Source organism: Peromyscus leucopus, chromosome 14, assembly GCF_004664715.2.
Source record: "Peromyscus leucopus breed LL Stock chromosome 14, UCI_PerLeu_2.1, whole genome shotgun sequence".
NCBI classification, from domain to species: domain Eukaryota; kingdom Metazoa; phylum Chordata; class Mammalia; order Rodentia; family Cricetidae; genus Peromyscus; species Peromyscus leucopus.
Genome location: NC_051075.1, coordinates 19,344,862 through 19,360,095, shown reverse-complemented (window position 1 = coordinate 19,360,095; position 15,234 = coordinate 19,344,862). Strand labels below are relative to the sequence as shown.

The following is a 15,234-nucleotide window of genomic DNA, read 5'->3' as shown; positions in this document are numbered from 1 at the left end:
GAAAGATCCCCAGGACCAATAGTAAAAGGACAATTGTGAGTCTTAGATGCCACGTTCATAAATGCCTAGGGCATTGTCTTGTTTTGGAAATTGAAAAACTTTTTTATGTCTGTTCTATAATTGGGACTACATACAAGATCATGATTTTTTTCCACAAAAGCCATATTTGAATCTTATGTTCAAATGAGAAGTTGTTGCCTCTGAATTCCCCATGTATTTCTCATCAACTCACAAACTGCAGATAGTACTGGATGCCAAGTTATCTTGGTAAAACCTCACTCTAATTGTACACAGCTCCCAATGCCCCTGAGTCAATGGCAGCATATTACAAATCAAGATACAGAGTTTTCAAAAACAAGTAATAAGATTTTTCTGAATGTACAGTAATTGATTTAACAAGTAGGAAGAAAATCACTACCATCAGAGTATAGTACTACAGTTTTTAATGTTTCAGCCAGAGTTCAGGTTTGTTTGGATTTCTAGTTATCAAGTAGAACAACTGCCTACGTATTTCTCTTTGTTTTAAAAAGGAAAGATGAAAAGTATATTCAATTTATTTTACATTGAAACATTTCTTTCAAAACTTAAGTATATATTTTACTTTAAAATGATATTTTAGCTTAGTGTGAGATCATAAATCAACAAAGTGAGCAAAAAGATGCACTCTAGACATATTTGCCTTCTTTTTAAAATAATTTAAATTTTTTTATGTGTATGGGTGTTTTGCTTGAATGTATACCTGTGAACCATTTGCACACCCAGTATTAGCAGATGTCAGAAACAGGCATTGGCTCCCCTAAAGCTGAATTTACATACAGTTGTGAACCCCTATGTGGATGCTGGGAATAGGACCCACGTGAATTGGAAGAGCAGCCATTGCTCTGAACTACCCAGCCATCTCTCTAGGCCCTGCATTTGTCTTCCTAAATCTCTTACATTCGGACATTCCATTTCAGTGTTTGTCATCCCCAAACAGATAGTGACTATGCTGTAGCTTACTCTCACCTGCAGGCAAATGACAGCTATGAATGTGTGATTACTCTGATGACCTTTTTCTCCATTTCATATTAAGAGCAAGAATTATGGTGAAGAAAACCTAATCTTTTACTTAAAGGTCAAAAAACTTCATTTTGACTCTAATTTGTTTTCAACAAGATACAAGAGCCACCCCTCATCTCTAAGACCATAGCTTGGTTTTTGTTTGTTTTTTTTTTTTTTAATTTTAAAGCACTACTCATAATCTCAGAATGTTTTGCATCTGTGACTTAGTGGCTTCTGATCCATTTAAATTTTAAAAACATTGTCCAGTTTGAACTTTGGTGTGGCCACAAAGCTGACTAAGGTAGCATTTTGCTTTTGTCTGATAACACATGTGCCTATGTTAAACATCATTGAATAATGTGCATTGCTTTTCTCTAGTAACTTTGTTTTTCTGTCTTTTTCTCCCTTTATTCTCCCCTTCTCTCTGCTCTTCGCTCTTTCCACTTCATGTTTCAGTCTCCTGTGAGCCCAGGCTTTGAGGTAGGTACTAAGATACCTGGCATTAAGAATAAAGAAAAATTAAATTAAATTTACAAAAAAAGAATATGGCTTAACCTGGTCTCCAACCCCACCTTGTAATAGTCCATCATTGCATTCATGGTTAATGGTTATAGTTTAGAGGAGAGTTCAGTCCACTGAATGCAGAGCCCTGAGGTATAACTGTTGTTGGTCATTTTGTACTGTCGTTGTTTGAATTTCCATAATCCTCAAAGTGACAAAGATCGATACAGTCATTAAAGTAATTACAGTTCATCTCTTAGGTCACAGTTTGCCCCCTAAATGCTTGATTTCCTAACACAGGCATCTTGTCTATGAAATGAAAAGAGAAGTTGTGTGGTACTCAGTCAACTGAAACTCCTGCACATTGGAACTGTGTTCTTATCCCAGACACCATAGAACCATGCAAAGTGAGGACACAGTCTCTCCACTCCTGCTTTGGCTTGAGACCATAGGGACTAAACCTGTGGTCTGAAAATGAACCTAACTACCTCTTCTAGTTCTTGATTTGAATCTTTTGTGGAAATGTTTTCTTTAACATTCTATATTATCACCAACCATTCGACCTTTTTTAATAGGTAGCATGGAAGTGGAAATATTAAGCTTCCAATCCAGGCAGAAATGGTATATGGGCATGGAACAAATTTCCTTCAAAAAAGTGTCAATTAAGCACTACAAAATTGACTTTTTATCTGTCTTAAATTATTTATAGCATTTTTATGGAACATTAATGGCAGAGCCTACAGCCATATTCTTGTTTGGATGTTTCTCCAGCCAACTGACTTTCTAGTATTTAGTCCCTCTTTCTTTAATACCAAGGCCATTGGAAGTCGATCCACTGCTGGCTTCTCTCCAAAGAATATAAGCTTCAAGCACCATTATTAGTATCCATTCTCAGATCAAATTGTGGCTACTCTAGTGAAAGATACTAATGGCAACCCAGAACATGTTCCAGATGAAATGAAATCGATAAGTCAAGATTTTATGTGCATAAGATACAAGATTAAGAAATCTGCTTGAATGGTGCTAAATTCCTGTGTAGAAAATCATCTTTGCTGAAAAGTACCCTATGTGGAAAAGCCCAGTGTAAAAAAAAAAAAAAAAAAAAAAAAAAGCCCAGGCATACATTACCTTTACATAATCCCTAGGTCATGAAACATAAAAGGAGTGGGAGGCATATTCATTCCTCACTCCTTACATTCTAGAACTGAATGAGAAGGACGAAGAGAAATTTTGATTTCTGTGAAACTTCTATCTATTAAAGGCAACCAGGCCTTCTGTAAAGGCCAGCTCTTTCAGGAAATAAGATAAATTTTCTGCATAGCCTGGTTTTCTAGAACTTTGTTTGTATACAGTTTTTCAAAGTCAAAACCAGTTTCTCTTCAGTAATGTCTATAAGGAAAAGGATACATGGAATTTGACAAGTTCTTTCCTCTAAAATGTATCTTGCCAATATTTGTGTGAGTAGAAAATTATTATAGACTCTTGGTGACTTTTCCATTTTCAGTATGCCCTGGTCAATGTATTCTCAAAGGTTTTTAGCTCAATGGTGCATAAGTATCCAGATAGGATCATTGATCTGCCCTGTGGGAAACCTCCATCCATTATATCTCAGTGATGGCTACTGTTGGAATAAACATCTGCATATAATGTGTATATATATATATATATATATATATATGTATATATATATATATATATATATTCTATTTTCATAAAAGTATTGGGTCTCAGTAAGACTTTGTTAAAAGAGTTATTAGATTCCTAGAAACCAACTGTGTTATATATACTTTTCAAATAACATATTATTATATATAAAAATAGTAGATGCTTGTGTTTAAAATTCTACTAATTAACAGTGTTTGATAGTTTCTATTTCTCCTATTCTTCCCAAAATAGGTTTTATGAATGTTTTTCAAAGTTTTGTTCCTCCTAATTTGATGGTTTGAAAATAACCTGCTGCATCTAAGAATCATTTCTTCTTGGGTAAAGATAAACAACTCTCCAAGCACTAGTTAACCATCATTCCTCCACTCAGAGAGGGTCCTTTTCCCATTTACTGTTGACTTGTTTACTGGTGCTGAGAGTCTTTTTATCTTAGATAGTTACCCTTTTCTATTAATCTAGCATGAAAAACTATTTTCAGTTTTACATGTGTTTTCTCTCACATGGTTTTTAAATTTTCTTTTTAATAAATAATTAGTACCTATGTATTGTAGGATATAGTATGATGGTTTCTTCAACATGGAGAACACTTATTATCCTTCTGCTTTATACAATCTGTTGTAATTGAAAATACATTAAAATGTATTGAAATTACCTTAATGTGAGCAGACACAGACATGGAACATTCTGGTCAAATAATTTAGGAAAGTGGAGTGATCTTTCCTTGAAATAAAGGATGGGAAACCAAGGTTGTAAACAAAGGATTAAAGTAGTGGGTGACTGTAGCTGGAGGGCTTCTCTCCAGGTTCCCCAAGCCCCGCAGCCCCACAATCCACTTATAAAATAATCACTCAGACGCTTATATCACTTATAAACTGTATGGCCATGGCAGGCTTCTCGCTAACTGTTCTTTTATCTTAAATTAACCCATTTTTATAAATCTATAGCTTGCCACGTGGCTGGTGGCTTACCGGCGTCTCTACATGCTCTTCTCCTCGCGGTGGCTGCAGTGTCTCTCCCCCAGCCTTCCGCTTCCCAGAATTCTCCTCTCTCCTTGTCCCACCTACCTCCTGCCTGGTCATTGGCCATCAGTGTTTTATTTACATAGAACAATATCCACAGCACTTCCCCTTTTTTCTTTTTTTTAAAAAGGAAGGTTTTAACTTTAACATGGTAAAATTACATATAACAAAACAATTACCGAGCAAGAATTATAGTTACAATATTAAAGAAGATGTCCTATCTATCTTATATTTGTGAGTTTAAGGTTTTATATCCAACTTATCTTTTATCATAACTGAGGAAATTACAACTATCTAGTTTTCAACCACATCAAAGACCTGAGAAGGAACATAATGGTACCTGAGAAATGGTAGACGGATGCAAGCAACTTCAGGAATCTTGCAAGAGTAGACCAAGACAGCTGGCAGCCTGGACAGTCACCTGATGTTTCTCAGCATTGTTGGTGCATTCAAATTGGCTACAGGCCTAGAGTATCTGACAGACCATTTTCAGAAGCAGGAATTCTGAGAGACCATCTTACCCTGTCTTGGCAGAGTACAGTGGTCGCTTTCCTTGTGTCCCGCTTGTCCAGAAAGGACAGCATTGCATTTGTACTGTCAGCCGTCAAGGCAAGGGCAGTTCTTTGCCCGGTAGGCCATTTTGTGCCAAAAAGACAAACTTCCAAATGGAAATGTCTTAGAAGCCCAACATTCTCTCGGGATCAATTGGTGCAGCCAGGAGCAATTGTGTCTCACATCAACAGAATTTTAAGTTATTTAAATGCCATATTCTCTAGGTCTATGAAGTGTTTGAAGATTACCTATCTATCTGAAATATATCTATGTATACCTAGAAGACTTAACTAACATGGCTACAGATATGATTATCATAGATGACTAATTATTAATCTATTTTTTAATTATCCATTACAATTTTAAATGAGTTATATAAACACAACACCTCAAACAAGAATAGAAATATATACATATATAGAGAGAGTATAACAAAATTAACTTCAAGTTTGTATCAATGAACCAAAATTTATACCAATGTAAAACATTTTAAACATAAACTAAAATCTATACCAATGTAAAACATTTTAAACAAGTTGTTCTTTAAAAGTAGGTTCATTAATCTACCCTTTTATCTTATCATCTCCATATCCTATATATCCATATCATATCCCTTTTCTTTTTTAGAAAGAGATCACATTTATAATCAACCTGTTTTAAATAAAAATATTGGTTTTTCTCTGTCCCACACCAGAGGGCTCTTCTGATTTGGGACACAAGAATCACTTAACCATTTTTTTTTTAAAGCAATATGTCTGGGTTTAGAGGGGGAGTGAGCCAATTCCACCTCTAAAGCCAGCTTGGTATATTTGGGAATTTGGGCGTAGCATCTCTTACTACTTCCTGCTGGAGGGGGGCGCTGTATCTTATGGGGATGCAAAGAAAATTTTAGACCTATGGGGTAGTCCGTGAGGCTGTATTGTGTGAACCAGTTGCCTTGAAACCGATCTGGATGTTGGATCATCTGGGCCATGGTGTCATCGGAGTCCTTTCAGGGGGTCTTGGCTGGTGAAACCCGATGTATCTTAATCTGGAACAAGTCCACAGCCTCTGGCTTTCTGTGGAGACAAAAGCAGAACTTCTTTTCCAAAGTAACATATCCTTATATCCAAATTTTGAAGTCAAGGTACTTTTAAAATATACATTTTGGCATAACTCAACAGCTTTTGTAATCAAATGTTTTTCTTCAGTTATGAATATCAAAGACAACATAATCCAGATTCTCTGTGTGGTAGCCATCGTTACGTGGCTTATTTTTTATATTACCTTGAGCCTTGAACCTATTGCTTTAAACTGTACCATTGTAAGCCTGAAACGGCGCTGTGGCTGCTGGCTCCGCCCACTTCAGCTTCCCAACATGGCAGTGGTATGTTTTCCGCCAGCTCTGGGAGTCATCAAGTCTCAGAAATAGTGGGTCTAAGCTTTTATCAAAGCAGCGTGTAGCCCAGAAACCTCTTTTTTTTTTTTTTTTTTTTAAATAATAGTAAAGACTAAATCTACCACACAGCTTAATTTGCCGCTGGCAGATGCCTCATTTCCGCCATACTGCCGGTCAGACGCACCCACCAGGAACCCGCCAGTGTCCAAACTTGCGTTTTGCCGCATCTAGCTGCCGTATGAGACAAGAAGCAGGAACCTGGTTTTGGCTCTGTTTAGAATTGGTTATTAAATATTCTCAGGTTTAAGGTGGAAACTCGAGCCGTTGGGCGCCATTTGTTGCTGGAGGGCTTCTCTCCAGGTTCCCCAAGCCCCGCAGCCCCACAATCCACTTATAAAATAATCACTCAGACGCTTATATCACTTATAAACTGTATGGCCATGGCAGGCTTCTCGCTAACTGTTCTTTTATCTTAAATTAACCCATTTTTATAAATCTATAGCTTGCCACGTGGCTGGTGGCTTACCGGCGTCTCTACATGCTCTTCTCCTCGCGGTGGCTGCAGTGTCTCTCCCCCAGCCTTCCGCTTCCCAGAATTCTCCTCTCTCCTTGTCCCACCTACCTCCTGCCTGGTCATTGGCCATCAGTGTTTTATTTACATAGAACAATATCCACAGCAGGTGACATCTGTAGACAGCATATAATGTAAAAAACACGAGAGAGAGAGAGAGAGAGAGAGAGAGAGAGAGAGAGAGAGAGAGAGAGAGAGTTGTTGAGACCATGATTGGAAAAAGACACAAATTTAAAAACAACAAATAAAATCAGACTTAGGCCTTATAGGTTTATTTAAAAAAAAATAAATTAACCAAAGTTATTTTACATGACCTCAATATCTTTGAAGGGGTATCTACTAGTATAGTTTTGAGTTTGACAGCCTCTATCGAAGGTTGCTTTTGGTGAAATTAAATTCTCCCAATCCAAATCTTTTTGATTATGCTTACTTTCAGACTACCTTAGAGAAACTGTCAGGAAATACAGGGCTAATTCTAAAAGCTTGCCCTGTGTCTGGCCACTTTATATCCTCAGACTTTAGTTTTTGTGAAATTTAAACTACATTCAGTTCAACTTTTTATGGAGTGAACATATGTTTTAAATAACAATTTTCCATAAGCTTGTCATTTTCATTGAGTTTACTGACTCACATGTAATTAAAGTAAGAGAGCCTTGGCTGCATAACTTCATAGAAATTTTCATAGAAATTTCCAGGGTGTTTTTCAACATGGCCAATATCTATCTAGAGGCACGAACTTGGTGCTCTTGTGTTCTGGAGTTCCAGGAAGCCTGGTGACTCATCTGCATTAAAGTCATTTTCCACTTACAAATGCAGCATGGCTGTCCTGTAGCTACTTGCCAGGTGTCACAGGGTTTCTCTTGATTGCTGTCTAAGTAAGCTCTCCAAACACAGATGAAGGCAGTGTGCACTTTCAGTGAAGAACCATGTGCAGAATTACTTTCCCCACACTTCTCTGTCTCCTGACCACCAAACCTTAATGTAGACTGGTGGATCTGTGGGGAAGGAGCCCTGTAGTAAATTAACATGGTGAGGCTCAGTTAGAGTATAGCCCGATGTTACTCAATGGAACTTGTTTGTATAAGAAGTGTAATTATGAAGGCAATCACTATAAGGCAGAATTTCAGGAAACCCACTTGTAAAGGGACATCATGCATTGCCCCTCATCGTGATGAGGTTTTGGGAAGAGCGGGTCTTGAACAAAGGCTCTGAAGGCCCTGTTCATCCCTCAGATGATGTGTCATGGCCTCTGGAAGGCTCCCCAAAACCCAACAGTGGGCATTTTCTCTCTCCCACCCTCATCCACTGAACATCCTGCCAGGCCTGGCCAGGTTGATAAACTTGTAGTTTCGGACCCCTTGTAACTACTCAATTCTTAAGTGAAATGAAGGGCACTCATGCCGTATGTGAGAGCTATGTGTCATGGGAAATTCCTGTACCCAGGAAAATATGAAAAGTCTGGTGTGAAAGTAATTATGAGGGAAGAAAAGAGTGGAAAGCTAGAAATGGATCGCATATTACTTTGTAAGTTAAAAATATTTGTGTTTTCAGGGGCACGGTGGAGACTCGGCTGGTAAAGGTATTTGTCCCCAACCCCTCAGCCTGAGTTGAACCTTGGAGACACACCAGGTGGAAAGGGAGGATGAACTTTTTCTAGTTGTCCTCTGACCCCCACACAGGTGCCAAGATATGTGTGCACCATACATACACAACACACAGACACATGCATCAGTACATTAATACACTATATTTAATATTTGTGTTCCCGGAAATATTTAGTTGTCTTCTATGATTCTTAGACATAGTGTTGGATCTGAAGTTGATTTGACTAAGCTAACCAACTTTCCCTCCCTTCTCAGGAAAAGTGTTTCCTTTTTAGGATAAACTTGCACAATATAAGATAAGGCAATGGACAGAAGTTATGAACTAAAGTGTCATTTTCTCTACATAGCCCAATTTAGGGTAATAATCTATTTCTATTTTCCCATAGCCGTGCACTAGAAATATCACTATTATTTAGTTAGTGCTTTCTTATATTTTTAAACTCGGTTCGTGGGAGAGTGGAAGCTTATACGTGGAAGGAAAGGCCCCATCTTAAACATCATTATTACATCATTTTGGAAGTGAAACATGTACACACACACACACACACACACATGCATACACACACACACACACACACACAAGTGCACTAGCACTACAGTGTGGCACTGACTAATGTACGCTAGGATTCTGTGAACGACTGCACAGGTACCTTTATGGCTGACTGTTAGAGGAAGACTGTAATCTTTGAAGTCTTAGGCCATCTTTACACTTTCCCAGCTCCTCCTTGGTAACAGCAGTAAGCCCAGCCCAGGCCTCTGCTGTTCACGCAGAGTCAAATATTCAATAATGAGACTAAACGTCCCTAAATTGATATCCTTGGTTTTACTTAGATAATTAGTCATCCACCCACCCCCGTAACTTTCTATATGTACATTCAGCCTGACATTCAAAGTCCCAGAGCGAAAGTTGTGGACATGCATTCATTTTCTTTCAAAGTGGAAATGCCCTCCTCCCCCCTTTTAAAAAATTGTAGATTTAGAATGCATAGCATTACGTTTGCATTACCTTCATGTTTCATTTTAAAGGTAAACCTACTTATATCATGTTTCTCTTCAGGGACCCAGCATTGTAGGGTATTGGTAACTGACATTTAAAAGAACAGGGCCTGCAATTTATGAAAATGCTTCCACAGTTCCAGTGCTTTCCATGCAAAGGGTGGATCACTTAAGAAAAGCCAAGGCTCTTTTGCCCTCCCCTTCTGTTTACTCAAAAGCATGAGGCAATAGAAAGTAAATGTAACTTCCAAGACTACTTTAGCACTCAGCAAATCTGGATCTCCTTATATTTTTCAAAGGGTAGTCTACGAATCATTACTTTGAAAGCTTTCATAAATGACTGCAAACATTAAGAAATGAATTCTCCACTGTAAAATACGGCATCCGTCACCACTAAGCAGGGGGTACGTTTTTTTTCCTGCCCTATAATAACCCTTTTAACGGTTATGAAAAGGTTTTGATCAGCTTTTATTTATACTATGTATTTAGGACATCCAGCTGAGAATTCAAACTCATTTATCTGGCACATGTGGCATAAAGCTCTCAGGACATAGAATCAGAACACAATTAAAAAACCTTAAGGCTCAGCAAACATCCTACCTTCTTCGCAGCACTGTGCTCTTATGTGAACTTCATTTCTCACGGCTTCACATTGGCCTGGAGTCCAAGACTGTTCTGTGCAGGACAATCTCTTGCTCCCTGTGTTAAGGGTACTGTCTGGGGAGAGGTGGCTGTTACATCTTTCTTCACAAAGTACCCATGCTCTGAGCTTCCTCGTATGCATTTCTAGCACGAAGTGCAGGTATGGTTAGTGACAAATAACCATAAAACTGTTTGTTAGAGCACAAGCCGGGAATCGTCTGGGTACACTCCAGATAGGAAGGGCTCTGTTGTCCTCGACAGATTTTCACTTGTTGAGAGTGTCACACCTGATAAGACTCAATTTGTTGTCTACAAATATAGTTCTTTCAGGAGAACTCCTTTCTGAATGATCTTTCACCTCCACCATGAATGTAGCTTAGCCTTGATGGAAGCATTCTATATGGGCACTTTCTATAGTGAAGCAGGATCCCAGAAGTGTGCCATTTGGAGAGAGCAACATAGACTAGTTCCTTTCATCACAAAGCATTTATTCTATTGACAATTTAAAAAACAGTGAACAGGTAGACCAGTTATCTTCAGGCTTCAGTAATTACTCAACAGGAGACAGAATGGTGTGACCCAGAGAAATGTAGAAAATGAGTAAGTAGTCAGGGACCCGTTAGAGAATATGGTAAGTGAACTGGAAATGAGTATAGAGCCCACTATACTGAGGAGAAAGGAAGAGTAGATAGATGGATAGAAACAGTGGTAATAAAGAGGTAGCTCCTTGGGCACAGAGAGTTGTTTTGTTCCTAGTCTTCCTATATCTAGTAGCGTCTCATTGGACTTCCAAGTGTGTTTGCCCCAGGAACCTTTTGGTAATTAGAACAGGTGCAACTTGAGGCCAGTGTGCAGAACTTCGGCTATTTTGTATGGTTTTGTGGAATGTCAGTACATCTTCAGACTTCTGGAATCAAGGATGAATACAGAGTTGGGTATGGTTTTGAAGAGTCATTATTAATACTGTTTGAGCAAAACAATACCTGAATCATAGGACAGTAGGCAGCCAACTGGATAGCTCTTACGCACAAAAGCTGCTGAATCAACTTGTTACTGTGTTCCAGAAAATACCCATGACTCAAATGCCTTGTGTTGAGCACAAGCATGATAATTGAAAATCCCCAATGTAGGTCAAAGTTAAGGCTTCACAGCATTGCCACATCAATTGTATTTGGTATGAAAGACATTTGTTCATTTTTCATTGTGTCCTGTGCCTTCTTTTTCCACTTATATGAGGGAAATAAAGTAATTTCTGTGGTATATTAGCATAAAACTAAGAATTTGGGAACAGGCAGCTAGAGAGAAAGAGACCATTATCTGAAATAAAACTACATGAATTAATGGTTATACTTAAATCTATGTAAGTTGAATCAAATACTTATAGCTTACTGTAAGTGAGCTTTCTTTCCTATATGATGGAGATGGTAATAGGAGTAGTTACAAGGTGTCACATATTTATTTGTATTTTACCAAAGATTTTCTATCATTACCTTGCTCAAAGTTCTAAATGAAATAGACTAATTTATTCCCCAAAGGAGGTAACTGGCACAATCCAGCCCCACCCCCATTTTTCACTTTACGTTCCTCTCTACATTGTCAACATCTAGATTGACTTACTTTATAATTTATAAACCTGAACTTCCTGCTTACCTAACATAACTAAAAGGACAGCCACAGAGATGGCTCAATTCTTAAGAGCACTGGATACTCAACACAGGTTAAGTCCCCAATAGCTCACATGGTTGCTCACAACTACTTCCAAGGGATCTGCTACTCCTTTATGGTCTCTGTGGGTACCTGCATGCACACATGTATACACACACGAACATGAGACACCTACAGTCAAGTAGGCACACACATATACATTTTTCAAAAAGAGAATAAGTTTAAAAGTTATATACATGAAGGAGGGAGGGAGGGAGGGAGGAAGGGAGGGAGGGAGGAAGTGCAGTTTTGAGTAGTGGCGTTCTCTCTTACATGGCGTTGTCTTCTCCAGATTATTGTAATCTTCCTCATTTCCTATTGCATCTTTGTCATGAAGACCCACACCTTATTACTAACTGCCTATAAGTATTTCATCTTCCTACCCTCATTTTCCAGAGCAGAAGCCTGAACAGATTTCTTACCAAATTAGATGTAGGGAACAAACAGAGTGTTGTAGAGGGTAGTTGAGGTTGGAAACATACTTTGACTGCCTGTCCACTTTGGAAATTCAAACTTGTTTATAGACTTTACTTGCAGGAAGCACATACAGAATGTTTCTCTGAAACTTTACATTTTTGTAGTATCCATTTGGTCCATGGATTATTCTTTGCCTCATTGAAATGATTTGTGTTACATTACTGGTGCTGTATTTGAGAGATGTCTCAGCAATTAAGATTCAGTTCCAGGCACCCATCCTAGCTCACAACCATCCATAGCTCCAGTTCCAGAGGGTCGGATGGCCTCTTCTAGCCTCTGTGGTTACTACATACATTTGGTGCACAGACATACATGCAGACAAATCATCCATACACATAAAATAGAAATAAATAAAATGTCACAATTAAATTTTTAAGTACTAATGTTAAGTTCATGTGACACTTGGCATAGACATAATTTATGTCACTGTATAACAAAATGAATAGGTAAAAGTTACAAGTCATGTAACATTAAATGAAACATTAAAGACTGCATTTTGATTATCTCTTGAAATATTTCACCCATTGTTTTCATGTACATGTTTCTTGAAAACATGTTTTTTAGCAGTTCAAGCAGTGCCTATTGTCTGCCTCATGTATATTGTTTCGTTTTGGTATTAAAAATATTTTCATACAATATATCCTTATTAGTTTCTCCTTTTCAAATTCCTCAAAGATCCACCCCACCTCCTTACCCATTCAACTCCATGCATTCTTTCTGTCTCTCTTTGGAAAACAAACAGGCAAATAAAAAACAAGCATATAAATAGAATTTTAAAAAAATGAAAAGGCATGATAAACATACACATGCACACATGCAGACACACATACATGATTTTGTTTTCAGTGGAATAATATTCCATGTGTAAATGTGTCATATTTTCATTTTCCATTCATCTATTGATGCCATGTAGGCTATTTCTGAATTCTGGCTATTATGAATAGAGCAGCAATAAACATAGATGAGCAAGTGTCTCTGTAATAAAATGTAGAGTACTTTGGGTATGTCCCCTACACTGGTATAGCTGGATCTTGAGGCAGATCTATTCCCAGGTTCCAGAGGAACCACAACACAGATTGCTATGGTGGCTATACAGGTTAGCATTACCACCAGCAATAAATAAATGTTTCCCTTAGTCCATATCCTTGGCAGCATAAGCAGTCACTTGTTTTATTGATCTTAGCCATTCTGACTGGTGTAAGATGAAATCTCAAAGTAATTACAATTTACATTTGCCTGATAACTAAGGATACTAATCATTAAGTGTTTCTTAGCCATTTGTGGTTCACCTTTTAAAACTCTTATTAGTTCTGCACCCCAAATTGGGGTATTTATTTTTTTGATGTCCAGGGTTTTTTTTAGTTTTTTTAATATATATTTTAGATATTAGTGCCATTGCTTCTTTACAGCCGACGAAGATAACTTTTTAAAGCAATTTCTGTCCACTACTCTAGCTCTACAGAAAGCACTAGAAGAAAACTTTAGTCTGAAGAGAAAGTTAACTATACTACAAGGACACAAGGAATAAATAATCCAACAACAGTTAGTCAGAAGAGGACAGAGGTCACCCATACATCAATAACAAAATAACAGGAATAAATAAATACTTATCATGAATAACACAATACAAATGGTCTCAATTCCCCCAATAAAAAGACATAGACTAACAGGCTGAATTATAAAACAGGATCCATCTTTCTGATGCATCCAAGAAACACATCTTACTGTAAAAGATGGATATCAATTCAGGGTAAAAAGATGGAGCAACATGTGGACCCAAGGAGTTAAACAGGTAGAGGCATTTTAATACCTGACCAAAAAAACCTTCAAACAAAACTAAATGAGAGATAGGAAAAGACTCCACATACTAACTAAAAAGGAAACGTACCGAGAGGACACTCCATTTCCAAGCATTTGGGCACCAAGCAAAAGATCACCCAAGTTCATAAAAGAAAGACTACTACAGCTAAAATAACATGTTAACACCCACACAATGATAGTGGGTGACTTCAATACCCAACTCTCACCAGTAAACAGGTGAACCAGACAAAAGCTAAACTTAGAAATGTTGGATTTTTGAAAAAATATCATAAATCAGATGTACATAACAGACATCTACACGAACACTAAAGATTATGCTTTCTTCTCAGCAGCTCAAGGAACTTTGCCTAAAATTGACCTCATATTAGGACACAAAGTTTTAATATATGTTTGATGAAGTGTAATATATTATATGATATATATTATATATGAAATAATATATATATAATATATATTATATATGAAATAATATCCTGTGTCATCTCTGATTACAACAGAATAAAGCTGAACTACCGAATGAAAATTGAGTCAGGACAAAAAAAATCAAGAAGGAAATTAAAAACTTTTTCAAATTGAACAAAATGAAAATGTAACATGCCAGAACCTATGTGACAAAATGAAAATGGTCCTAAGAGAAACCTCTGTAGCACTAAGTGCCTACACTGAAAGAAAAAAAGTTGAGAAATCTCATCTTAGTAACTAAACAACACACCTGAAATTCCTCAGCAACAGGAAGAAAAAATACCCTAAAAGAGTAGGCAGGAAAACAATAATCAAACTCAGAGCTGAAATCAATGAAATATAAGCCAACAACAACAACAAAAATACAAAGAATCAATGAAACAAAATGTTGCTTCTTTGAGAAAACCAGCAAGATTGACAGACCTTTAACCAAATTAACCAAAAGAAGGAAAGATAACATCTAAATTAATAAAATTAGAGTTAAAAAATGAGATATGGCAATCAACTCTGAGGAAATTCAAACAGTAATGAAGACATAATTTAAAACTCTATATTCAGCCGGGCGGTGGTGGCACATGCCTTTAATCCCAGCACTTGGGAGGCAGAGCCAGGCGGATCTCTGTGAGTTCAAGGCCAGCCTGGACTACCAAGTGAGTCCCAGGAAAGGCGCAAAGCTACACAGAGAAACCCTGTCTCGAAAAACCAAAAAAAAAAAAAAAAAAAAAAAAAACCTCTATATTCTACTAAAAATGAAAAACCTAAAAGAATGAGTAAATTTCTTGATATATACAACTTATCAAA

The 15,234-nt window shown here is 37.4% G+C and overlaps 1 protein-coding gene across 2 annotated transcripts in view; it reads left to right on the top strand.

Moving 5' to 3' along the window:
* The window catches only part of Prkd1 (protein kinase D1), a 316,945-nt gene that overhangs the window by 233,681 nt on the left and 68,030 nt on the right, over positions 1–15,234 (top strand). The window contains exon 5 of one of the 2 annotated variants that reach the window (XM_028885705.2): positions 1,498–1,521. The exons of the other annotated variant lie outside the window; for it this stretch is intronic. Coding sequence (XP_028741538.1) covers positions 1,498–1,521 — 24 coding nt within the window. The remainder of the gene's footprint in view (positions 1–1,497; positions 1,522–15,234) is intronic. 2 annotated transcript variants of the gene reach the window in all.